The 23,594-nt window shown below is 44.4% G+C and overlaps 1 protein-coding gene across 1 annotated transcript in view; it reads right to left on the bottom strand.

Moving 5' to 3' along the window:
- Positions 1 to 13,086: 13,086 nt before the first annotated feature.
- Positions 13,087 to 23,594, bottom strand: part of HS3ST6 (heparan sulfate-glucosamine 3-sulfotransferase 6) — a 76,143-nt gene continuing 65,635 nt past the window's right edge. Inside the window, exon 2 of the mRNA XM_032231036.1 lies at positions 13,087 to 13,705. Within this exon, the coding sequence (XP_032086927.1) occupies positions 13,087 to 13,705 (619 nt within the window). The remainder of the gene's footprint in view (positions 13,706 to 23,594) is intronic.

A 23,594-nucleotide genomic window follows, 5' to 3' on the forward strand; every position in this document is an offset into this window, starting at 1 on the left:
ATTGATCGGGTAAGCATAAAATTAAAATATTCAGGGAATCATCCCTACAGGGGCGGGGGAATTAAAAATGAAAACAAATGGAGCCAGAGAGAATAGTGTAAAACATTTCAAAGCAAATTGATTGATTTTAGGATTTTTGAAGGAAGAGGTTCTGGTGTAAGAAAACTTGCATGCTGGCTAGGGAATTTTTGAACTGAAACACACCTAATGGCAGATCTGCCACCAAACCACTTCGCTTCCCTTTGATGCCAGCCTGCCATAAAGTGTGGAGAGGGGGCGATGGAGGATGGGAGGGGGAATGACAGGAACCAGAGGTTCCATCCAGAGACAACAGTTGAATGATCCAAGGAATACGCCTGAGAATGGAATGCAAAGGCCCATCAGGGAGGCACCAAAAGGTGGAACTGTTACCAAAATACCTAATTTGAACCTTATTGGGCACCACCAACATGACTAAGGGGAGAGGGCCTAGGAGAAGGGGAAATTACCAGAATTACACGGGAAATCCTCAGATCTGGCTTTGCTACGTTGTAACCCAGGGGTGTCAAACTCGATTTCATTGAGGGCCGCAGCAGGGTTATGTTCGACCTTGGGGGGCCAGGAGTTGAGGGTCTTTCTTTCCTGAGAGCCCAAGCTGGGACAGGCCTGACACTGATTTTAAAGCTGTGAGGTTTCTGAAACACTTCCCTAGACACTCGTGATGGTTGATAGGCCATCAAATCCCTATTCAGAAGAAAAGATGATTGCAGTGGCATTTGCTGTCTGCAACCAATAATTAATCTCTCACCTTCATGAGAGATTACCAGTCACTTCCAATCTCTTGATTTCTCTCCAAGGAAATGGGTGGCAAAGTCTCATTGATTTTAAGTCCCTTGTGGCTTGGGTTGGTGTGGGAGAGAACACTCAGTTGAGCCTTTTTGCAAGGCATTCCATTCATCCAATGTTAACCCAACATTATGTTCCATTGCTGGTGCCACTCTTGCTCTCTGTTCTTTGTCACTGCAGTGATTCTCCTGACTTTCCCCCCATGGAAATGGATGATAATGTTGTGGAAAACCTCCCCCCCCCCCCCCCGGATCTTTTGTTAAATAAACAAAGGGATAAAATCAAGATCATTGTGAAGCATTAGTACCACTTTACAAAACCTTAGTAAGACCCACATCTGGAATACTAGTTTTGGTCGCAAATATAATAAATTGAGATTCTGGAAAGAGTGCAGAGAAGAACAACTAAGACGATTAAAGGCTAGAGACCACTTAAGGAACGGTTGCAGGAATTGGGTATATCTGTTGTTGTTGTTAGTTGCGAAGTCATGTCCGACCCATTGTGACTCCATGGACAAACGTTTCTCCAGGCCTTCCTGTCCTCGACCATTCTCTGGAGTCCATTTAAGCTCAGGCCTACGGCTTCAGTGACTCCATCCAGCCACCTCATTCTCTGTCATCCCCTTCTTCTTCTTTTGCCCTCCATTTTCCCCACCATTAGACTCTTCTCCAGTGAGTCCTTCCTTCTCATTAGGTGGCCAAAGTATTTGAGTTTCCTCTTCAGGATCTGGCCTTCTAAAGAGCAGTCTGGGTTGATCTTCTCTAGGACTGACCAGTTTGATCGCTTTGCAGTCCAAGGGACTCACATGAGTCTTCTCTAGCAGCAGGGTATGTCTACTTTAATGAAAAGAAGAAACTAGAGGTGACATAATAGCAGTATTCCAGTATTTGAGGATCTGCCACAAAGAAGAGAGAGTCAACTTATTTTCCAAAGCACCTGAGGGCAGGACAAGAAACATTTCATGGAAACTAACTAAGGAGAAAAGCAACTTACAACTAAGGAGAAACTTCCTAACAGTGAGAACAATTAACCAGTGAAATGGCCTGCCTCCAGAAGTTGTTGGTGCTCCATCACTGGAGGCTTTCAAGAAGAGATTGGGATCCCCATTTTGTGATCTTTCTTGCTGCCACTGTTACGTGAATCACTGCAGTTGATAAGTTAGAAACCTGGTTGTTAAGTGAATCTGGCTTCTTCGTTAATGTTCAAAAGGGGATCACATGACCTTGGGCCTCAACAACGGTCATAAATATGAAGCGGGTGGCAAGCCTCTGAATTTTGATCACATGATCATGGGGAGGCTGCAAAGGTCGTAACTGTGTCGTATTTCACATTTTTAGTGCAAAGTTGTAATTTTGAACGGTCACTAAATATACTGTTGTAAGTCGAGGACTACCTGTGCAAGATGGGACTGAATTGAAGTTCCAGCCTGAATTAAAGAGCTTCTTCCAAACCAACGTGACACCCTTAGTGAGTGAAGGGAATCATAGGGAATCACGAGGAATCTCTTAATGGATATAACGGTGCATATATGAAGGAGGCAGCTGGGTTTCCTTTCCAGTTCAGTACTTTTCCTTATATGCTCATTTAAGATGGTACCATGTGATAATGGTTAAGTGGAGTAACTTCACATATTTCAATTTGATAAGGTTTGGAAAGAATTTGCAGACATGTGGCTATCATTACTTCGTTTCTCCCAAGGCATGGGCATTTGTTATTTCATTTTCTTTTGGGAGGTGGGCAATATGGCACACGTTTATTCTGTGTCAGAGGATTACACATCAATTCAAAACAGCAGACTTACTGTTGAATTAGAATGCTCTTTCTCCCTTCTCAAAACCTGGGTCGAATTCTTCAGATGTCAGAATGGATGAAGAACTTATTCCAGAAATGACCCTTTTTCCTTTTCTATCTCTGAGAAAATATAAATTTCTTTAGGGCATTAGCCTTAGTAAGACCACACTTAGAATGCTGTGTCCAGTTTTGGTCACCACTATATAAAAAAGACATTGAAATTCTGGAAAGATTGCACAGAAGATCAACAAAAATGATTAGAGGACTCATCCTAATATATATTGTAGAAATCGTGTATGTCTAGTCCAGTGAAAAGAAGGACTAGGGGAGACAGGATGGCACTATTTCAACATTTGAGGGGCTACCACAAAGGAGAGAGAGTCAACCTAGAGAAGCAAGAGAAGAAACAATGGAGAGAAACTAACTGAGGAGAGAAACAACCTAGAAATACAGTAGTGGCCAAAATTGTGGAAACCTTTTGGGAAAAGTGTATTTTGAGGTTTGATGGCTAATAGCTTCACTTTTTTTGGAGTAGTACCATAAAAGTATATATCAATTGATAAAAGATAATTTAATCAAGAATGTAATGCAACAAAATTATTTGTATTCTATGAAAAGCCATAGCCAAATATAGCCAGAAATAAAACCCAGTTAATAGAAGTAATCATTCAATCTTGGTTACACATTATAACAGCTGCAGAAAAGACTTGGTTCACTCCATGGGAAGATGTTGTAAGGCAGAAATTCATGCTAAAGGTTACCTAACTACCATAAGTATTAAATGACATGGTGATAATTTTTGTGTATCTCATTTTTTCTATGGTGATAATTTTTATATATCTCATTTTTTTTCTACATGTTTCACTTTTCTTCTTTATAATTGCTATTCTAATAGAAAATCCTTTATAAAAGTTATGGAATTAGATTCTTGATTAGATTATCTTTCCACTGATATGAAATGTTATGGTACTACTCAAAAAAAGTGGTGTTATTAGCCATCAAACCTCAAAAATATTGTACACTTTTCCCAAAAGGTTTCCACAATTTTGGTCGCTATTGTAAGGAGAAATTTCCTAACAGTAAGAACAATAAACCAGTGGAAAAGCTTGTCTTCAGAAGTAGTGGCTGCTCCATCACTGGAGGCTTTTAAGATACTGGACATCCACTTGTCTGGAATGGTGTAAGATCTCCTGTTTGAGCAGGGGGCTGGACTAAAAGACCTCCAAGGTCCCTTCCAACTCTGTTATTCTATGTTATTCAAGACCAGCTCTTCATTCTGGAGTGTCGGTTGGCCCATCGATCAAACAAAATAAAAAAAATTCACTTCTTACTTAATGGCTTGGGGGATGCAGTGAATTTATTGAGGTGGACTCCATCTCTCGCAGATGCCAAACATTCTTATCAGTGTAGCCAACTCTCTCCCAGGCAAGTTAATCTCAGCTGACAGCAAAGCCTGCCCCCTGTCCAAATGCTTGACAGGGTCACATGACGAGAAAGCCAGGGAGATGGAATGGGAGGCCAGTGAGTGACAAGGTCACATGATCACTCGCTGACCCTTCCAGGAAGGGTGACAGTAACTGACACTTCAGTTCCCCAATGTTGAAATGGTGAGAATCCCAGCAGAAAACTCCAAGAGCCTCAGGGAGAGAGAGGACAGTGATGCTGGCAAGGATGCTAATGAATTCTGCAGAATCATGTATTTCTTGACCAAAGGAATATTCACGAAAGAGAGATTTCCAATACTCTCAGCGATCAGGCTGAAAGTTTTCATATTAAATCACATATAATTTCATATTAAATTCACATTAATTTCATATTGAATCATATTAAGAACCGTGGTGGCACAGTGGTTAGAGTGCAGTACTGCAGGTTACTTCTGCTAACTACCGGCTGTCTGCAATTTGGCAGTTCAAATCTCATCAGGCTCAAGGTTGACTCAGCCTTCCATCCTTCCGAGGTGGGTAAAATGAGGACCCAGATTGTTGGGGGCAAGAGACTGACTCTGGAAACTGCTTAGAGAGGACTGGAAAGCACAGTGAAGAGATACTGTATATAAGTCTAAGTGCTATTGCTATAGCCCTCCCTCCCTCCCTTCCCTCCCAGTGGTTAGAAGGCAGTATTGCAAGCTAACTCTGCTGACTGCCAGCAGTTCGATCCTGACCAACTCAAGATTGACTCAGCCTCTCATCCTTCCGAGGTGGGTATAATGAAGACCCAGATTGTTAGAGGCAAGAGGCTGTCTCTGTAAACCACTTAGAGAGGGATGTAAAAGCACTGTAAAGCAGTATATACGTCTAAGTGCTATTGCTATTCGAGTTTCCTTATTAATTCTTGTGTTATAAAAGACCATAATATGCCATCAACTTTAGCCCATGACTGTCCCCAGCATAAATTAATCTCTTTTTAAATACAATCATAAAGGCATGTAGGTGACCCAATGTTTTTTTTTTTGACAAAATCCAAGCAGATACTGCATATTTATAGCAAAATGAGAACTTTACATCACATGCATCATGACATCCAACAAATGTCATTTTGTGCGATGATGTCATTGGCATTGCCATAGATTCTGTCAAATGCCCACATGCAAGTGGTTCTTTTTTACTTTTCCTTCTTTTCTTCTGGGTTGTTCTCACACATTATTCCTGTTCTACATTTTGATTTTGTGTGAACAACCAATAATGGGAAATATACTGGGTTCATATATCATAGTAAACTGTTAATATTGTGTGCTTGATTTCTTTGGACATTTACTTATTTATAAAGTTGAGAGGTCACCCAACTTACTTCAAGGTAACTCTGGGTGGCTTACAGCCATAAAATAAAACTATTGTTGTGGCCTGCCAGTGGCCATCGGAACTGGCAGCAATCAGACAGTGAGGAGGTTGGGGAGGAGCATGGGCCAGCCCTGGAGGCTGGGGAAGGCTCAGATAAGGGCTCTGCATCAGAGGCAGAGACAGGGCTGAGGCTGTCTGGCAGTGTTCAAGTGCCTATGGAGCTAGACAACAGTGAGGCAGAGGAACAGCTGGAGCTGTTCTCAGTGTGCAAATGTGCAGAGCTGCCACAAGAAAAACAACAACTCAGAAATCAGGATTGACTTGGGAGTAAAGCCACAGAAGGTGAATGGCTCCTCCCATAGGAAATAAAAGAGGAGCAAAAGGGGAGGGGGCTTTTGCAGGAAACAATTTGTTCATTTGGTCATTAGATTCATTTCAGGAGTGTGAAGATCTGTCCGTGAATCTCAGAGACTCTGTGTCCAGTCTTTCCTTGAACAGAACCTCATTTGGACAATATTTACATGGCACCTTTCCAAGCTAGATAAGGTCTGCGGTCATAAATACTCTTTTGAAAGACTCTTTGCCAGGCCTTTGCTGGATATGAATGATAGGAATTTACATTCGTTTAATAAAAAGACTTTTGTCGGGACCAGGACTCTGCCTCGGGCTTTTTGGGGAAGCCTAGGTCAGAACAACTATATAAAATAAAAAAGTATATGAGTTAATATAAAATCCAGAACTTTATGGCCCAATTAAAAATGGGGGGAGGAGGGATCCATTATCAATCCATCAGCCACCTCTATTGATGCTCCAAGCTGAGTGGCAGAACGATCTCTCTAAGCTTGTCTGGAAAGTCAGAAGGGTCAGGATTGACCTTAACCCTGGGGGGTGGGGCAAGGCGTTCCACAGGGTAGGTGCAACGGCAGAGAAGGCTCTCCCACTGGACCCTGTCTGTGAAATAATGGGGCTGATAGGATCCACACTGCCGTTGTAACTTCAAGCCGTCACTAAATGAACTGTTGTAAGTCGAGGACTACCCGTATCATGTATCATGCCTGCACTCTGCATCCAATCCTATTGCCCAGGTTTGGGGAAAGAGGAAAGAGAATAGGGACTAAGATGCCATCCCATTATAATCCCAAAGATCTTTTCTAGGAGGCAACTGGACTTTCTGGTTTTTCTTTTGAAGACGTTTCACTTCTCATCCAAGTAGCTTCTTCATCTCTGACTAGATGTGGGGAATGGAAGGAGTGACACTCCTTGCAGACAGCCGGTCATTTGCATCTTTTTGGAGGGTCGCTGAAGCCCTTGGAGGTTTACCTGTGTCCTCAGGGTCACCTGAGTGATGCTCCTGGTTGACACCCTGTGGACCCTGAGGAAACAGATAAACCTCCAAGGGCTTCAACTACCCTATAAAAGGATGTAAATGACCAGCTACCTGCAAGGAATATCAATCCTTCCATTCCTCACTCTTCTGTCAGAGCTGAAGAAGCTTCTTGGATGAGAAGCAAAACATCTTCAAAAGAAAAAACAAAGAAAGTCCAGTTGCCTCCGGAAAAAGCACCTTTGGGACAACCATGACCTGGATGACTGAGAATCTCTACAGACTTTGAGATATACAATTTGGGATGAACAACCTTTGAATGGTGTGGGAGTGGAAATGGAAGTTCCAGAGGGAAAAACTGTAGACTACAGGAACCATTTGCACCACTCAGGTGACCCCGAGGACACAGATAAACTTCCAAGTGGCCTCAACAACTCTCTAAAAGGATGCAAATGACCATCTGTCTGCAAGGAACAAAAATCCTTCCATTCCCCAGTCAGAGCAGTTGCCTCCTAAAAAAAAATCACCTTTGGGACAACCAATGACCTTGGCGAGAATCTCTATAGACATCCCATTATAACTTATTCCCTTTCAAAGGGAGATCTAGCAGGCAATGACCCAAGGTTTCCCCTGACATTCTACAAATCGGATGGAAAGTTGACTCTTTCTGGCCTATGTAAAATGGCTTACTCCTCAAAACCCTTAGCAGTACACAAAATTTTTATTTGAACGCAGAAGCTTCTGTTCTGGAAGGAGCTGGTCTCCCTCCCTCCTCCTCTTTCGCCCCTCTCCTCCGCCCACAAAGGGCCGTTTTAAATTGTCTTTCATTGAATGAAGTGGATGCTTCACCTGGTCAACCCCACAAGTAGTGCCACTCAATGCCATGAATGCAAACACTTGACCCCTTGAGCTGTGGGGCAGCAATTAGTTTAAACAGAGGGTTCATGTAGTCCTTCAAAAGTCTTAATCTGGGCTTGCCTCCCCACAACCCTGCCCTTCCCAGTCTCCTCCTGGACACAGAATGTCCTTAATGAGCCCCTTCCAGACCTTTGGGGTGGTGTCAGCGCTTCTGAAAGCCCCTCTCCCTCCGGCATTGTGTGGGGTTTTTTTTTTGGGGGGGGGGAGAGATTCCAGCTTGCTTTTGTCAAAGCGGGGAGGGAGGAGAGACCCTTGCACGCCCACTCCCACCCCGACCCTATTTTCATAAGGCCGAGACAGAAAGCAGCTTTCCATGGGGCTCTCTGCATCTCAATGGCCCCAAGGCCTCAATGCAGGCATTCAGATGAGGGAGGAAAAAGGATCACTATCACAGCTTCCCCTGGCTTTTAGGAATCTTGAAAGGCCTGGGTGGAGAATAATTTGGTCGAATGTCAGGCTGGAAACAAAAGCTAAACAAGCTGGGGACAGTCTATCATGGGAGGCTGCCAGGAAAAGCCACAATGGAGGCTCCCCGCTCCCCAAGACCTCTGAAACCCAAGCCCCCTTGAGGGGGGGCATCTGGGATGTTACTTCCACTGGTATAATGGCAAGCCTGTGTGTGTGTGTGTGTGTGTGTGTGTGTGTGTGTGAGTGTGAGGGACAGCATACCAAACAACGAAGTTTACAAGGACCAGGTTGATTCACAGGTTAAAAGAGATGCTCAGATTGCAGTTTGGTTTCCCAGCATAAAATACTGTAGAATGAATGAGCTGGAAGGGATCTTGGAGGTCTTCTAATCCACCCCTCCCCCTGCTAAAGCAGAAGAATCTGTACCATTTCAGATAAGTGTCTAGAGTCTCTTCTTAAAAACCTCCAGTAGTGGAGCACCCACAACTTCCGGTGGCAAGCTGTTCCACTGGTTCATTGTCCTCACTGCTAGGAAGTTTCTCTTTAATTCCAGGTTACATCTTTCTTTGATTAGTTTCCAACCATTGTTTCTTGTCTTGCCCTCTGGTGCTTTAGAGAATAGATACAGATTAACAGAGTTGGAAGGGACCTTGTAGGTCATCTAGTCTAACCCCCTGCCCAAGCAGACCCTACACCATTTCTGACAGAAGGCAGTCCAGCCTCTTCCTGAAAGCTTCCAGTGACAAAGCTCCCACAACTTCTGAATAATTTGACCCCCTCTTCTTTGTGGCAGCCCCTCCAATACCAGAATACTGCTATCATGTCACCCCTAATTCTTCTTTTCTTTAGACTAACCAGACCCAAATCCTATAGCCATTCTTTGTATGTTTTTGTCTCCAGGTCTTTAATCAGTTTAGTTGCTCTTCGCAGAACTTTTTCCAAAGTCTCAACATCTTTTTTGTAGTATGGAGACCAAAATTGGTTGCAGTATTCCAGGTGTGGTCTTACTAGGGTTTTATAAAGCATTACTAGTGATGAAGCTCCCACAACTTCCGAAGGCAACTTCTGTTCCATTGGTTGATTGTTCTCACTCTCAGAAAGTTCCTCCTTATTTCCAGGTTGAATCTCTCCTCGTACAGTTTCCATCCATTATTCCTTGTCTGGCCTTCAGGTGCTTTGGAGAATAGCTTGACCCCCTCCTCTCTGTGGTAGCCCCTCAAATACTGGAAGACTGCTCTCCTGTCTCCCCTGGTCCTTCTCGTCACTAGACTAGCCATGCCCAGTTCCTGCAACTGTTCATCGTATGTTTTAGTCTCCAGTCCCTTAATCATCCTGGTTGCTCTTCTCTGCACTCTTTCTAGAGTCTCAACATCTTTTTTATAGTATGGTGACCAAAACTGGATGCAGTCCTCTAGGTGTACGTGTCAATTCTTTGTGGCATGTTTTATGATCGCCAAATCATCACTTGTGCACAAATTGCAACCCATGAAGAAATTTAAAAAAGCAAAATCTGGTAAATCTCTAAATTTTGCTCCATCCTTCTTCTTCTTCTTCTTTTAAATCTTGCTCATCTCTGTGCTATCAGATGTATAAAATAGAGCATTGCTATTGTTTTTGGCTTTGTAAATCCATGCGGCACAGCCCTGTAAATGTATGAACAAGAAAAACCAGTCGAAAACATTTGGAGAGTGAAACAGAGACACTTTTGTTATTTTCTTTTTTTTTTACTAGCTACGGCTCAGAGTTACTACAGGAACCCTTGTTGAAGTTCTACTGAACCTTTGAGTTACCTTTACCAAAAAACGATCCTAAAAAAATAACAACAGAATCTCTGCCTCTTGTCCAAACTGTTTGTTATGTTGGCTGTTGCCTCTTGTAGGAAGATAGCACTCATCCCTTTCCTAGAAGAATGAAACATTCTAGGAAATATTAAAAGGGTAGAATATTTCTCCTAAAAGGGAGGAGAAACCAAGCCACCCCCACCTTTGTCAATGGGCCATTAAGGCCTGGGCTAGTCTATTCTACATAACAAAGATCTACCTCCTTCAGGAAGAGCCATAGTAGGAATTGCCCAAAGCCCTTCCATTGCATCATCACCCAGCAAGGCTCAACCAAGCTTGGGACTCAGGTCAGCCTACAGAGTTGCCCCTGCATGGCCCCATGGGAGTCTGACAACCAATCAGATCACAAGCTCAAATTCAAAAGCCCAGAGAGGGCATATAACCAGGCACTCTCAGCATCTCTTCCCTTTTTTCTTCCTTCACCCAAGATCTTCAAGGCATGGGATCCTGTCCACCATTAAAACCACCTTTCCAAGCAGCCTCCGTGTTTCCAGTGTCTTTCTCCTTACTTTGAACTGAACCCAGATGGACATTTCTTCCAACAGTCCAGCTGTCTTTCGAAAAAGCACTTTGGAGATCACAAAACATTTTGTTTCCTCATCCACTTCATGAGTAGTGATGAAGTTTCTTGGATGAGAAACAAAATGTTTTGTTCTTCTTCCTCAAAAAAAAAAAAAAACAAAAAAAAAAACAGTCCAGTTTGCCTTTTGCAAAAGCAGATGACTGAGAATCTCCACAGACCTGTAATGTAAAAGTAAAGGTTCTCCTCGCAAATATGTGCTAGTGGTTCCCAACTCTAGGGGGCAGTGCTCATCTCCATTTCTAAGCCGAAGAGCCAGCGCTGTCAGAAAATGTCTCCGTGGTCATGTGGCCAGCATGACTCAACACCGAAGGAGCACAGAACGCTGTTTCCTTCCCACCAAAGGTGGTTCCTATTTTTCTACTTGCCTTTTTACACGCTTTCGAACTGCTAGATTGGCAGAAGCTGGGACAAGTAACAGGAGCTCACTCTGTTACGCAGTGCTCGGGATTCAAACCGCTGAACTGCTGACCTTTCTGATTGACAAGCTCAGCATGTTAGCCACTGAGACTTCAATGTAGCTTCCCATAAATCTCAGTGGGAAAAAAATGACCCCTTGATTTTCAGATAGCGTGCAACTAACAGTTGTACATTTAAGCACATCTTCTTGTGGCATCTTCCAGCATAATGGCTGGAAATTATGAATTTTAAATTTCAAAAAAGCTAAAATTGTCACAAGCTGAAAGCGCCAATGAAATACTGTCCCGCAGCCTGTGTTTTTGCTGTACAAAATGCACTCTTGATTTTCCTTTGACCAGTGGTTACTTTAGCTAAATGGAGATTATTAATTCTTTACATGCAGCCTAGACCTTGGGAAAGTGGCAGCACCTTATTTCACTTTAGTGTGAGGATTCTGAATAGGTAGTTGTGCTTTCTCACACTGCACACAAACATATGCTGGGCATGCAATGTGTGCTGTGCAAATTGAAATGTTGTGCATTAACATACTAATCTTGGTTCTTTGTAAACCAGAAAGTTTTGGGATTGTTGTGGCCCACCAATGGAGTTGGCAGCAGAGTCAGACAGTGAGGAGGTTGGGTGGGGGGGGAGGAACCTGGGCCAGTCCTGGAGTCTGGGGAAGAGTCTGGTAAGGGCTCTGTGTCGGAGGCAGAGAGGGAGTCAGGGCCATATGCCAGTTATCAGCTGCCTTCAGAGGCGGACATCAGTGAGGCAGACGAACAGCTGGAGCCTATTCCCAGTGTGCGCATGCACAGAGTTGCCAGACGAAGGGAACAGCTAAGGAACAAGGGTCGACTTGGGAGTGAGATCACAGATGGATGGTGAATGGCCCCTCCCATAGGGAATAAAAGAGGAGCGAAAGGGGAGGGGAGTTTGCAGGAGACAATTAGTTCATTCCTGCATTCTTGCCAAGTATTGCGGCGTCTGAAAGATATCAGCCTGGCCACTCTCCATGCCTGATAAAGGTCGGTAATTGTGTACTATCTTGAAAGACTGTGGGGGAGGAAAGACTTTGCTGGAGAAGAATTCACAGTAAATAAAATAAAATAAAATAAAAGGGGTTTATCGGGATGAAGACTCGGCTTCGTGCTGCTGGGGAAGCCTAGGTCAGAACAGGGACATACCAAGAAGTTCTCACAAAATTGTTAGCACAATGAGAGTTTTCCCAAAATGAATATAGACTTTAAGCACATCGACTAATTTCAGTAAATTCTACGTTGGTGTTGTCCTATCCACCACCCACCATGAAGGCCAGTCATTTGATTTGGAGTGAAACTGTAACCTGACTTCTTTACATCATCCACATGAAATAAAGCTAGTCCTTGACTTATGACAGTTCGCTTAGCGACTTTTTGAAATTACAGCAGCACTGATAAAGTGATTTACTTTTTGAAGTTACAACAGCACTGATAAAGTGATTTACTTTAAAGTGTAAAGTTTTTCAGCTTTACAACCGTTGTGGTCTCCACATGGTCCAGGGGTGGATTGCTGCTGGTTTTACTACCGGTTTGCAACCCATGCGCAATGCTGCACGTGCCTGCCCTGTTCAATATAAATTGCTCTTCGCACATAAAATATATATAAATGTTTAGTGACGTGCAGTAACTAAAAACCAAAATGGCGGTGGCCCAGGGGTGGCTTGGGAACTGGTTCAGGTGTTTGTGACTCAATTAACAACTGTGGTCAGAAAGATTGTAAAACGTGGCAAAATTCACTTAAATGTCTCACTTAGCAACATAAATTTTGGGCTCAATTATGGTCGTACGTCGAGGACTACCTGTACAATCAATCACATAGGTAAGAGGAAAACTGACTGGATGACACTTCAGACCCAAGGAAAGCTCTTTTTGACTTATTTTCTCTCACCCAACACGAATTCAGAAATCTTATCCTTTTTGGCCAGATTTATTTAGCATAATATTTCAATCAATCTATGCTTCCTGTCCTTTGCTCTTCAGCTGGGGAAGGCTCAAAGGCTTTTTCTCTGTACACCGTAAGCATAACAATCCTCTCTTATTGGAAGGAAATTATATAAATTAGTAAGGGGTCAGAAAATGTTCCTCAGATGTGGCATTTCAGATGCACCTTTGCCCAGCAGAAATACGTGACCTTGGAGAAGGCCTCCCATTGCCTCCGTCTGCCTCCTTGGTGCCAGGAGATCTCTCAGTCCCACCCAAAGTCCTGCCCTGTCATTTGATAGAACTTTAAGTTGAAGGGCCTGTAGAATTCCTGCAGGCGTTGGACAACCTGCAGGTCGATTTTGGGGTGCGGCCGTCCTTTGGACTTCCCCAAACACCGTGGCCGGCTGCTCCCTTCCGGTTTCTTCAAGCAAGGAAAACCCTTGGTTTCGTTGAAGTAGAAATGCTTGTCCGTCACCACGCGCTTGAGGCCCAGGAAGTCTTGGACCCGGCCCATTTCCCCAGCTGGGTCACTCACCAACCTCTCCCCGCTGACAAACAGAAATTTGGAGAGAGGGAAGTAGCGCAACCAGCGGTCCAGATGTTTTGCGTAAAGGCCGATCTTCACTGCACTCCAGGTGGTATCGATGAGGCCCAGGCTCAGGTTCTTGAAGGCCAAGTTTTGGAAGCTGGGGATGGTGGGATTCTTGGAAAGGGTCTGTGTGTAGTCTGAAATAGCCCGAGTCACAGGGTTGCGAACCACCACGATCAACTTGGTGTCTCTGGACATGTTGTAAATGCGCCGCGGGGCTTCCTTGGTCACAAAATAACTTGGCGTTTTCTCCATGGTGATCTGTCCTTCCAAGGTCCTTGGCATCAGGTTTCTGCAGGGATAAAAGCCACACAGATGCCCTCAAATAAACACGTTCCATTGGTTTGTCAGAACACGATAACTGCAGGAGCATTGATTTTTTTATAGGAAAACTAGATGATAACCCAGCGTTGCCTGGATATTTATTAATAGAGGGAAAATGTCCAGATTAAACGTAATTTCTCATGTTGGTTTTTTCTCCTTACCAGAAGCCATTTTACGGCAGCACATAGAAGCCATTTTAAGGCACAACAGGCTGTATCTTAACAGAACACACCCCACCAAAGGGGTGTTAGGGGTGTCTTATTCCCACATTATTTGTTTCCACAGGGTAAGTAATCTGTGCACCAAGTTTGGTTGAAATTGCTTGAGGTCTTCCAGAGTTATGCTAGAACATACATAGACACACAGACAGCCACACATACACAGCCACAGCCACAGCCACACACACACACAAACACACACACCACCTCTGGAACTGGGAGCTCCAAATAAACCCTTCCCCATTTAAGCAACTTTTTTGGGACAAGACCTTTGGTGTTGCTCTAGTTCTGGTTTTCTTAAAAGCAACTTGGAATTTTAAACCTTGCATTTCTTTTCTTTTTGAGAAATCTCATCAAAGCCTTGCTTAAATGATGCTTGTTGATACCTAGGCAGGGTCTCTCCTGATGGGATAGGTTTAATTTTGTCAAAAAATGATTTAATGAAAGTTTTTTTTAAAAAAAAACGGAAATAGAACCATTTTTAATAAATGTTGCTAGAATAGAATATAGAATAGAATAAATATAGAATGGAATAGAATAGAATATGGAATAGAATGGAATAGAATTGAATAGAGAATGAAATGGAATGGAATACAAAATGGAATGGAATAGAATATGGAATAGGATAGGATAGGATAGGATAGGAGAGAAGAGAAGAGAAGAGAAGACATTATACAGGTCCTCCATAGAAGGCAGGTTGGTAGCAATTGTTACCAACAATTTGTTGGTAGCAAAAATCAAAAATAGTTTGATTTTATTGTCTATTTTTCTAAGGACATTCAACAACGTTGCAAACAAAAAGAACAAATTTAAGCTTTGTTGTTCAGGTTTATTATGGCCAAAGACTGGATATTAAAGTCCATCTTTATTTGGATCAATTGGTATTTAAAAACGTAGAAAGAAGATGTAGAAATGTATTTTAAAATGTAGACACAGAAAATTGAGCCCAGCAGCAAAGAGCCTTGAAGAGTCTTTTTAATTACGCATGGCTTTATTCACATTTGGTTTGTGTTTTAAATAGTTCAGCCAAGTAATTATTAAAAGGTTTCTTCCTTTAAAAATATCTGTATTTTTCTGTACTAAGAGTAACATGATAGCAGTCTTCCCATACTTCAGAGGGGGCCAACCTATTCTCCAAAGCACTTGAAGGCAGGACAAGAAGCAATGGATGGAAACCAATCTTAGAGGATTAAAAAACTCATGAGATAAGGAGGGACCACAAAAAGTCTATCCTTGGTCTCATGCATAGCAGAGTTGTTCCAGGATGAATAGTTGCCCGCAGAAGCTGATGAATTGTTTTAACTATCAGGAAATTTCTCCTTAGTTCTAGGTTGTTTCTCTGCTAGATTGGTTTACATCCATTGTTTCTCGTCTTGCCTTATTCAGTTCAAGATAGTGTCTTGACTTGAATAATTGAATTCAATTGAATAATTGGGTATTATTCCATTATTATTCAATTGCATAATTCTTCTTCCAATGCATTTATTCATTTGAATTGAATTATTTAGTTCAAGATAGTGTCTTGACTTGAATAATTGAATTCAATTGGATAATTGGATATTATTCCATTATTATTCAATTGCATAATTATTAGTCATTGCACTTATTCAATTGCATTGAATTATTCAATTCAAGATAGTGTCTTGAACTGAATAGTCAAATTCAAGATAGTGTCTGGCTTCTACTGGCAACTCCATCCCACAGAAGGAACTAAATGCCCCAAACAAGCCACGACTTCACAACACACCAGCTAGCAGGGGTTACAGCAGAGCAGCTGCAGAGAAAGGCAGAAGCAACAGATAAGAGTAGAGAACTCATTTTCTGGGATGACTAAATTCAAGTTTGTTTTGAATGGATATTTTGAAGCTGCATCTCCTTCAGCTAATATCTGTTGAAGATCCTATTCTCCATACATACATACTTAGATTCTTGAAGAAATTAGGTGCCACTTTTGTCTCTCCCTTCTTCCCATCATGTTGTGCCCACAGGTTCTACATGACAAACATTTGTGCGCTTATTTCCAGGCTTTGGACACAGGGTGACCATTTCCACTGGGCGGGACAGCTGTCAACACCTTCAGCAAGTTTTTATGGACAAATACAGTTCTCTCTCTTTCACTCTCTCCTCTCTCTCTTTCTTTCCCTCTCCCCCTCTCTCCTCTCTCCTTTTCCCTCCCTCTCTCTCCTCTCTCCCCTCTCACTCTCCCCCACACTCTCACTTCTCTCCCTCTCCTCTCTCCGCTCCCTCCCTCTCCCTCTCTCTTCTCTCCCCTTCTCCTCTCTCCCCCACATTCTCCCCCTCTCTCCTCTTCTCTCTCTCGCCCTCTTTTCTCCTCGCTCTCCCTCTATTCTCTCTCCCTCTCCCTCCCTCTCTTCTCTCCCCTTCTCTCTCCCCTCCTCCTCCCCCTCTCTCCCCTTTCTCGCCCTCTCCCCGCTCTCTACTCCTCCCTTTTCCTCTTCCCCCTCTCCCCCCTCTCTCCTCTCCCCTTCTCTTCTCTCTCCCCCCTCTCTTCTCTCCCCTTCTCTTCTCTCTCCCCCCTCTTCCTCCCCCTCTCTTTGTGTGCATGTGCATGCTTTTTAAAAAAAAGATATCCCAGGAAGTGTTGTGCCAATTAGCCTAATGGAAGTTAGAGGCCAGAAATTAGGACAATTTTATGGAATTAAATAAGACAAGCTTTATATGCATTTGAAAGATGTAAGAAAAATCCTCTTGGTTTTAAAGAGGTTAGCTGTCCTCTCTCATCTTTTTTTTTAAAAGGTCTAAATTGCTTCATGCTCATTCTCAATCCACATTCCTCCCCCCAAGCAGGGATAATTTAAAAAAAACCATAAAAGGAAAAATTAAAACCAGAGCAGTTTGTCAACTTGCCTCTGTCCTGTAGCAGCTTTTTAAAAGGGTGTATAAAACCATTTTTTTCCTAAAGCAATGTTCTCTTTCCTGGTTTTCGAAAGGACATTTTCCAGAATTCCCAGCAAACTTTCTTTTAAGTGTTTACATTTATACTTTTTATGACATCTCTTCACTGCATCCCTACTTGAAAGAGAGATGTAGGAGAGAAATCTAGAGAGGAGGATTAGGGAAGAAGGACAAAAGGAAGTTAGGCGGGGATCAGGGCTGCAGAAACTCTGCCCTAAATAATCTTTTTGATATTTGCATTTATAATGCATATGTGATTAAAGTTTCACCGCCTTTTAAATACAGGTAGTCCTCGACTTACAACAGTTCATTTAGTGACCCTTCAAAGTTACAACTGAAAAAAAGTGACTTATGACCATTTTCTATCTTACAACTTTGCAGCGTCCCCATGATCACGTGATCAAAATTCAGATTCATACTTATGACCGTTGCTGTGCCCCAAGGTCATGTGATCACTTTTTGCTCTGTAACCACTTTCTCTTTTTCCTTAAAGTCAGGAGAAAAGGATTAAAAATGGAAGCCTCCTCTCGGTGGTGATGGCAACCCTTTTTCGCCTCAGGTGCCAAATGGACGCATGTGCGCCCTATTGCATGTGTGACCCCCCCTCCCTGCTGCCCTGCGCATGTGCGTACGGCTTTCTTGGAGCCTGGAGAGGGCAAAAATGGCCACCCCTGCCCCTCCGGCCCATTTTAAGACTTCTGGTGGGCCCGGTAGGTCCATTTTTCACCTTCCCCAGGCTCCAGAGGCTTTCTAGGAGCCTGGTGGTGGCCTTCCAGCTCCAACGGTCCTTGGAGGAAGCTAGCTACCTTGACCCCTTCCAGTCCGGCTTCAGACCTGGTTACAGCACAGAAACCGCTTTGGTCGCATTGACCGATGATCTCTGGAGAGCCAGGGATGGAGGCCATGCGTCTATCCTGGTTCTCCTCGACCTCTCGGCGGCTTTCGATACCATCGACCATGGTATCCTTCTGCGACGACTGCGGGAGATGGGGTGGGAGGCACTGTTTTGCAGTGGTTCTCCTTCTACCTCTCAGACAGGTCGCAGTCGGTGTTGGTTGGGGGGCAGAGATCGTCCCCTAGGCCCCTAACATATGGGGTGCCGCAGGGTTCGGTCTTATCCCCCCTACTATTTAACATCTACATGAAACCGCTGGGCAAGATCATTCGGAGGCACGGGATAAAATACCACCAATACGCGGACGACACTCAGTTGTATCTGTCCGCCCCGTGCCAACTCAATGAAGCGGTGGACGTGATGAACCGGGGTCTTGAGGCCGTTAAGAACTGGATGAGAGCTAACAAACTGGTACTCAACCCGGACAAGACCGAGTGGCTGTTGTGTTTCCCTCCCAATAATTTGGCCAGTGTTCCATCGCTCAGGCTGGGGGGTCAAATTTTATACCCCTCAGATAGGGTTCGCAACTTGGGAGTCCAACTGGACCCACAGCTGACTTTTGACCATCACCTGTCGGCTGTGACCAGGGGGGCATTTGCCCAGGTTTGCCTGGTGCGCCAGTTGCGACCCTACCTGAATCGGGAGGCCCTCACAACAGTCACTCGAGCCCTTGTGACCTCTAGGCTGGAATACTGCAATGTGCTCTACATGGGGCTGCCCTTGAAGAGCATCCGGCGACTTCAGCTAGTCCAGAATGCGGCTGCGCGAGTGATTGTGGGCGCACCGCGGTTCGCCCACATAACACCTATCCTCCGCGAGCTGCGCTGGCTACCTGTTGATCTCCGGGTGCGCTTCAAGGTGCTACTTACCACCCATAAAGCCCTCCATGGTAGTGGATCTGAGTACTTGAGAGACCGCCTCCTGCCAATTACCTCCCTTCGACCTATTAGATCGCACAGATTAGGCCTCCTCTGAGTTCCATCCGCCAGTCAGTGCCGACTGGTGACTACGCGGAGGAGAGCCTTTTCAGTAGTAGCTCCGACCCTTTGGAACGATCTCCCCGTGGAGATTCGCACCCTCACCACCGTCCAGACCTTCCGCACAGCCCTTAAGATCTGGCTATCCCGTCAGGCCTGGGGATAAAGATTTTAATCCGCCCCACCCGAATGTTGAATGAAAGTTGTGTTTTATTGTTTATTTTTTTATTCACGTACTGTCTTATGTTTTGTCTTGCACACCCCCTCCCATGAATTGTAAGCCGCCCTGAGTCCCCTCAGGGAAAAGGGCGGCCTATAAATAATAAATAAAACTAAAAAAAAAAACTAAAACTAAACTAGGGAGAGCGAAAACGGCCTTCCCTGCCCCCCGGAGGCCCTCCAGAGGCTGGAAATGGCCCATTTCCAACTTCCGGGTTACCCGATGGGCTGTTTTTTTCCCTCCGGAGTCTTCAGGAGGCTTTCCTGAAGCCGCTGAAGGGCGAAAAACAGCCCAATGAGCAAACCGGAAGTTTGGGAAGAGACTTCCAGGTTGCCTCTTGGGCCGTTTTTCTCCCTCCGGAGGCAAAAAACGGCTGAGGTTGAAACACAGCTGAAAACCAAGGCCAAAAATTAGCAGGCTAGTGCACGTATACGTGCTGGAGCTGACTGGCCGCAGTCATCCAGGTCATGGTTGCCCCAAGGGGGCAAAGGCCTGCCCCAATCTGAACCCTCAGGAAAGAAAGACCCTGGACTTCAATGGGTTGAAATGAAAATTTATTTTACTAAAAGGATGCGCACTGCAGTAAAGTCAGGTTAGCTCTGGATTTTGCCTGCCACAGATACAGAAAGGTTTCCCCTCCTCCCAGCCCTCCTCCCATGACCAGTCCGTCTTCAGCCAATCTGAACTTGCCGAGAAATTATGAGAAAACAGAGATGTTTTGGAATAATAGGCATCCTTTCTTAGGATGTCTGGCTTTGGATTCCGGAGCAAACTGGTGCTGAGCTTCAATGGTCTTCCTGTCATCTCCCCCCAGGGGTGAAATTCAGCAAGTTCTGACAGGTTCTGGAGAACCGGTAGCAGAAATTTTGAGTAGTTTGGAGAATCGGCAAATATCACCGCTGGCTGGCCCCAGATTTTGCAGTGTCCTTTTCCCCGGAGTGGGGAGGGAATGGAGATTTTGCAGTATCCTTCCCTCAGGAGTGGGAAGGAAATGGAGATTTTGCAGAATCTTTCCCCCAGGAGTGGGGAAGAAATTGAGATTTTGCAGTATCCTTCCCCCAGGAGTGGGAAGGAAATGGGGATTTTGCAGTATCCTTCCCCTGCCACACCCACCAAGCCATGCCTACAGACCCAGTAGTAAAAATATTTGAATTTCACCACTGTCTACCCTCCTCTATTTCCCATCACATATACACACAGCTTTATTGCCCATGTATCCAACTCTCCCCCACCAGCTTTGATGGCAGGATTCCTACGAAGCGCCAAGCCATACCTGGCAGACCTCAGAAACACTTAGGAGAATCCTGTAAAGCACTATGAAGTGGTATACAAGTCTAAGTTGCAATTGCTATTTATCTTGTATTTTCCAGTTGTCATGCGAAATTGAATTAACATTTATTAAATCACTTGGAAAGAGTTTTAAGTAGCTTCTCTCGATATTCTAAGATATCTTGGGGCTGCCAGTCCTTGCTTCCCTGGCACTAAAGCAGTGGCCTATTGCCCTCAACAAACTGGGTCCTCCTCATTTTACTAACTTCGGAAGGATGGAAGGCTGAGTCAAGTTTGAGTTGGTGAGAATCAAACTGTCGGCGGCTGGCAATCAGCAGAAGTAGCCTGCAGTACTGCGTTCTAACCACTTTGGCACCACGGCTCTGATAAAAGGTCTGGAGGCTAAACCATATGATGAACCATTGCAGGGTATGCCTAATCCCACCGAAGAGAAGGACTAAGGGTGATATGATATCAGTCTTCTAGTCCTTGAGCAGCTACTGCAAACAAGAGAGGGTCAACCTATTCTCCAAAGCAACTAAAGGCAGGACAAGAAGCAATGGGTGGAAACTAATCAAAGAGAGAAGCAGAAACTAAAGAGAAATCTCCTGAATGTGAAAATATTCATCAGTGGAACGGCTTCCCTTCAGAAGTCGTGGATGCCTCATCACTGGAGGTTTTCAAAAATAGATTGGAAGAGCATTTGACTGGGATGGCTCATCGCTCTTATTAAAGATTTAATACTGACACCATGAAAATAACAATACCCTGATTATATTTTCAGCCCATTCATTTCTTCCCAGGGTTCCTTCTTTTGCTGCATTTCAATTTTCCATGATATTTGAGAACGGTTGCTTAACTCTCTGGACCGTGGCTTTCCACCGTCTCTGGGAAAGCAACAGGGGTACCTGTGACTTTGGTTGTTTTCTTTTGCAGGCTTGCTTCCCCCTCCACCCCCGCCCCCATATTAACCACCCAGTTAGTATCTGTTGGAATTGAATCAGCCAATAATCAACGGATCCATGAACATCCCGAGCTAGACACAGCAGGCCAAAAACATGTCAGAATCTAAGAGAAATAGATGAATGAGCCACAGTCAATCGTCACGGGTAAAGGATTCGACAGCTGAAAGCACAAAGAATTAGACTGCCAAAAATGAGAAATAACCATCTTTTTTTAGGGCCCAAAGAATGGCCTCTAGTTTGCAGAGCCAGATCTGATATTAATTGTGATGGAGTTGTTGTCTTAGGGTCCTTGACACTGTCTAATGCACCAACCTTTTGAACCTCAGGGACCACTGAATTCATAATTTTAAATCCCACGGACCACTAATATGATCTGCCTAATGATTGGGTGGGTGGGTGTGGCTAGGTGGTCATGTGACTGAGTGGGCATGGCCAACTCAAGGTCACATGCCAAGGGATGCCTCGCTGGCCCCTACTCGCCCCTCCCTTCCCATCCACTCCTCGCCTGTCCTCCCGGGCTCCTTAGGGTCCCAACAGGAAGCAGTTGCTGGAGCTAAGCAGCCACCACGAGAAAGAGTTGGCAAAACAGCTCAGTTCAAATTGGATCTGACTGAGAAAGAGGCTCAGGAGAAGCACCTCACTGAGGATTATCAGCATAGGCTTTTCAAGCAGAGGAAAGACCTGCGGGAGGGCAAGTCCAGATACTGGCACCTGGAGGCTCAGCGGGCTGAGATGGTCAGCCACTTCCAGGCCATGATGCAGCCCCACTGGAACAAGGCCCTCTGGCTTTTCGCAACCAGCAGTGCTTCCCTCCAGCCTTCGCCCAAAGCCCTGCACCAGGAGGCTGAAGCAGACCCCAAGTCAGAATTTCTGCCCTCCCAGTCCACACAAAAAAACCCCGAAGGGGGAGACTCTCTGCAGCAACACAAGCATTCATTGCATGTATCCGGCCCAGGGGCCGTAGTTTGAGGACCCCTGATTTAGTGCCATATAAAAAATGCAAATAATTTTTCTGCAGACCACCAACATTTTCGCTGATCTAATGGATTAATCCGATGAATATTTTAAATATTGCAAGCCTAGTTAAATCAACCTGAGGTCAATAAAGAACAAAGGGTTAATTGACCAAATAAAAGGAAAGGAAAGGAAAGGAAAGGAAAGGAAAGGAAAGGAAAGGGAAAGGAAAGGAAAGGAAAGGAAAGGAAAGGAAAGGAAGGAAGGAAGGAAGGAAGGAAGGAAGGAAGGAAGGAAGGAAGGAAGGAAGGAAGGAAGGAAGGAAGGAAGGAAGGGAGTGCCAGAAACACCTCTGGGAATGTTTCCTGTCACATCAAGGCCCCCCTGAAAAAGAACTCAAATTACACCCCTGGGGGGAAATGGTGGTCCCCTAAATACTTCAGATTAAAGTTTGCTCTTACAGGTGGTCCTCGAATTACAACAGTTCATTTAGTGACCGTTTGAAGTTACAACAGCACTGAAACAAGCGACCTGTGGCCGTTTTTCACACTTACGACCGTTGCAGCATCCCCAGGTCAGTCAGGCGATCAAAATCCAGAGCCTTGGCCGCTGGTTCATATTGCAGTGTCCCATGTGTGTGTGTGTGATGCGATCCCTTTTGCGACCTTTCGACAAGCAAAGTGGATGGGGAGCCAAATCCGCTTAACAAACATCTCACTTAGCAACAGAAATGTTGGGCTCCATTCCAAGCAAATACTTTTTTTTTATTTTTTCCCTTTCAAATTCATTCATAGATGTGCATTCTTATAATTGCTATTTAACATTTATCTATTCATCATTAACCTCTATACTCATTTTACACACACACACACACACACACACACACACACACACACACTCACACACACACTCACCAGTCTGGGTCACTTTCTTGCCACCCCATGCTTCCATCTTATTTCGCAACAACCTTACTCCTTCTATCTTCTCAACCTCCCTTCTCTGCCTTCTTCTTCCCTTCTCTTTCCCTTCTTCTCCTTCTTACCCTCTCTCCTAGTCTTAATTCCCCACCCTTACTTTCTCTGCTTTACCCTTTCTTCCTTTTCCTCATCCTTCCTCCTTTCCGTTGTTGATGTAGGGCTCCATTAAGGTCGTAATCTGAGGACTTTCTGTAGATATAACCTCTACCATAGCCAGCCTCACAGCATTTTACTGATTTTTACAGAAAGTTTGTTTGCTTGTTTTTTAAAAAACCCTTCCTCAAATCCTTCCTCCCAACTTGGTTTCATGTGGCTGGAGCATCTGCATTTATTTCCAATTCCACAGGAAGAACCAATTAGGAGGGAGGAAGCAAGATTTTCACAGCAGAATCTGCACAATTTCTATTGTTCTCTTTTTAAAAGCTCAGAGTTAACCGAGAACGGATGGTCAGAACAAGCAGCATTG

This window comes from Thamnophis elegans, chromosome 14 (assembly GCF_009769535.1).
Source record: "Thamnophis elegans isolate rThaEle1 chromosome 14, rThaEle1.pri, whole genome shotgun sequence".
Taxonomy (NCBI): Eukaryota; Metazoa; Chordata; class Lepidosauria; order Squamata; family Colubridae; genus Thamnophis; species Thamnophis elegans.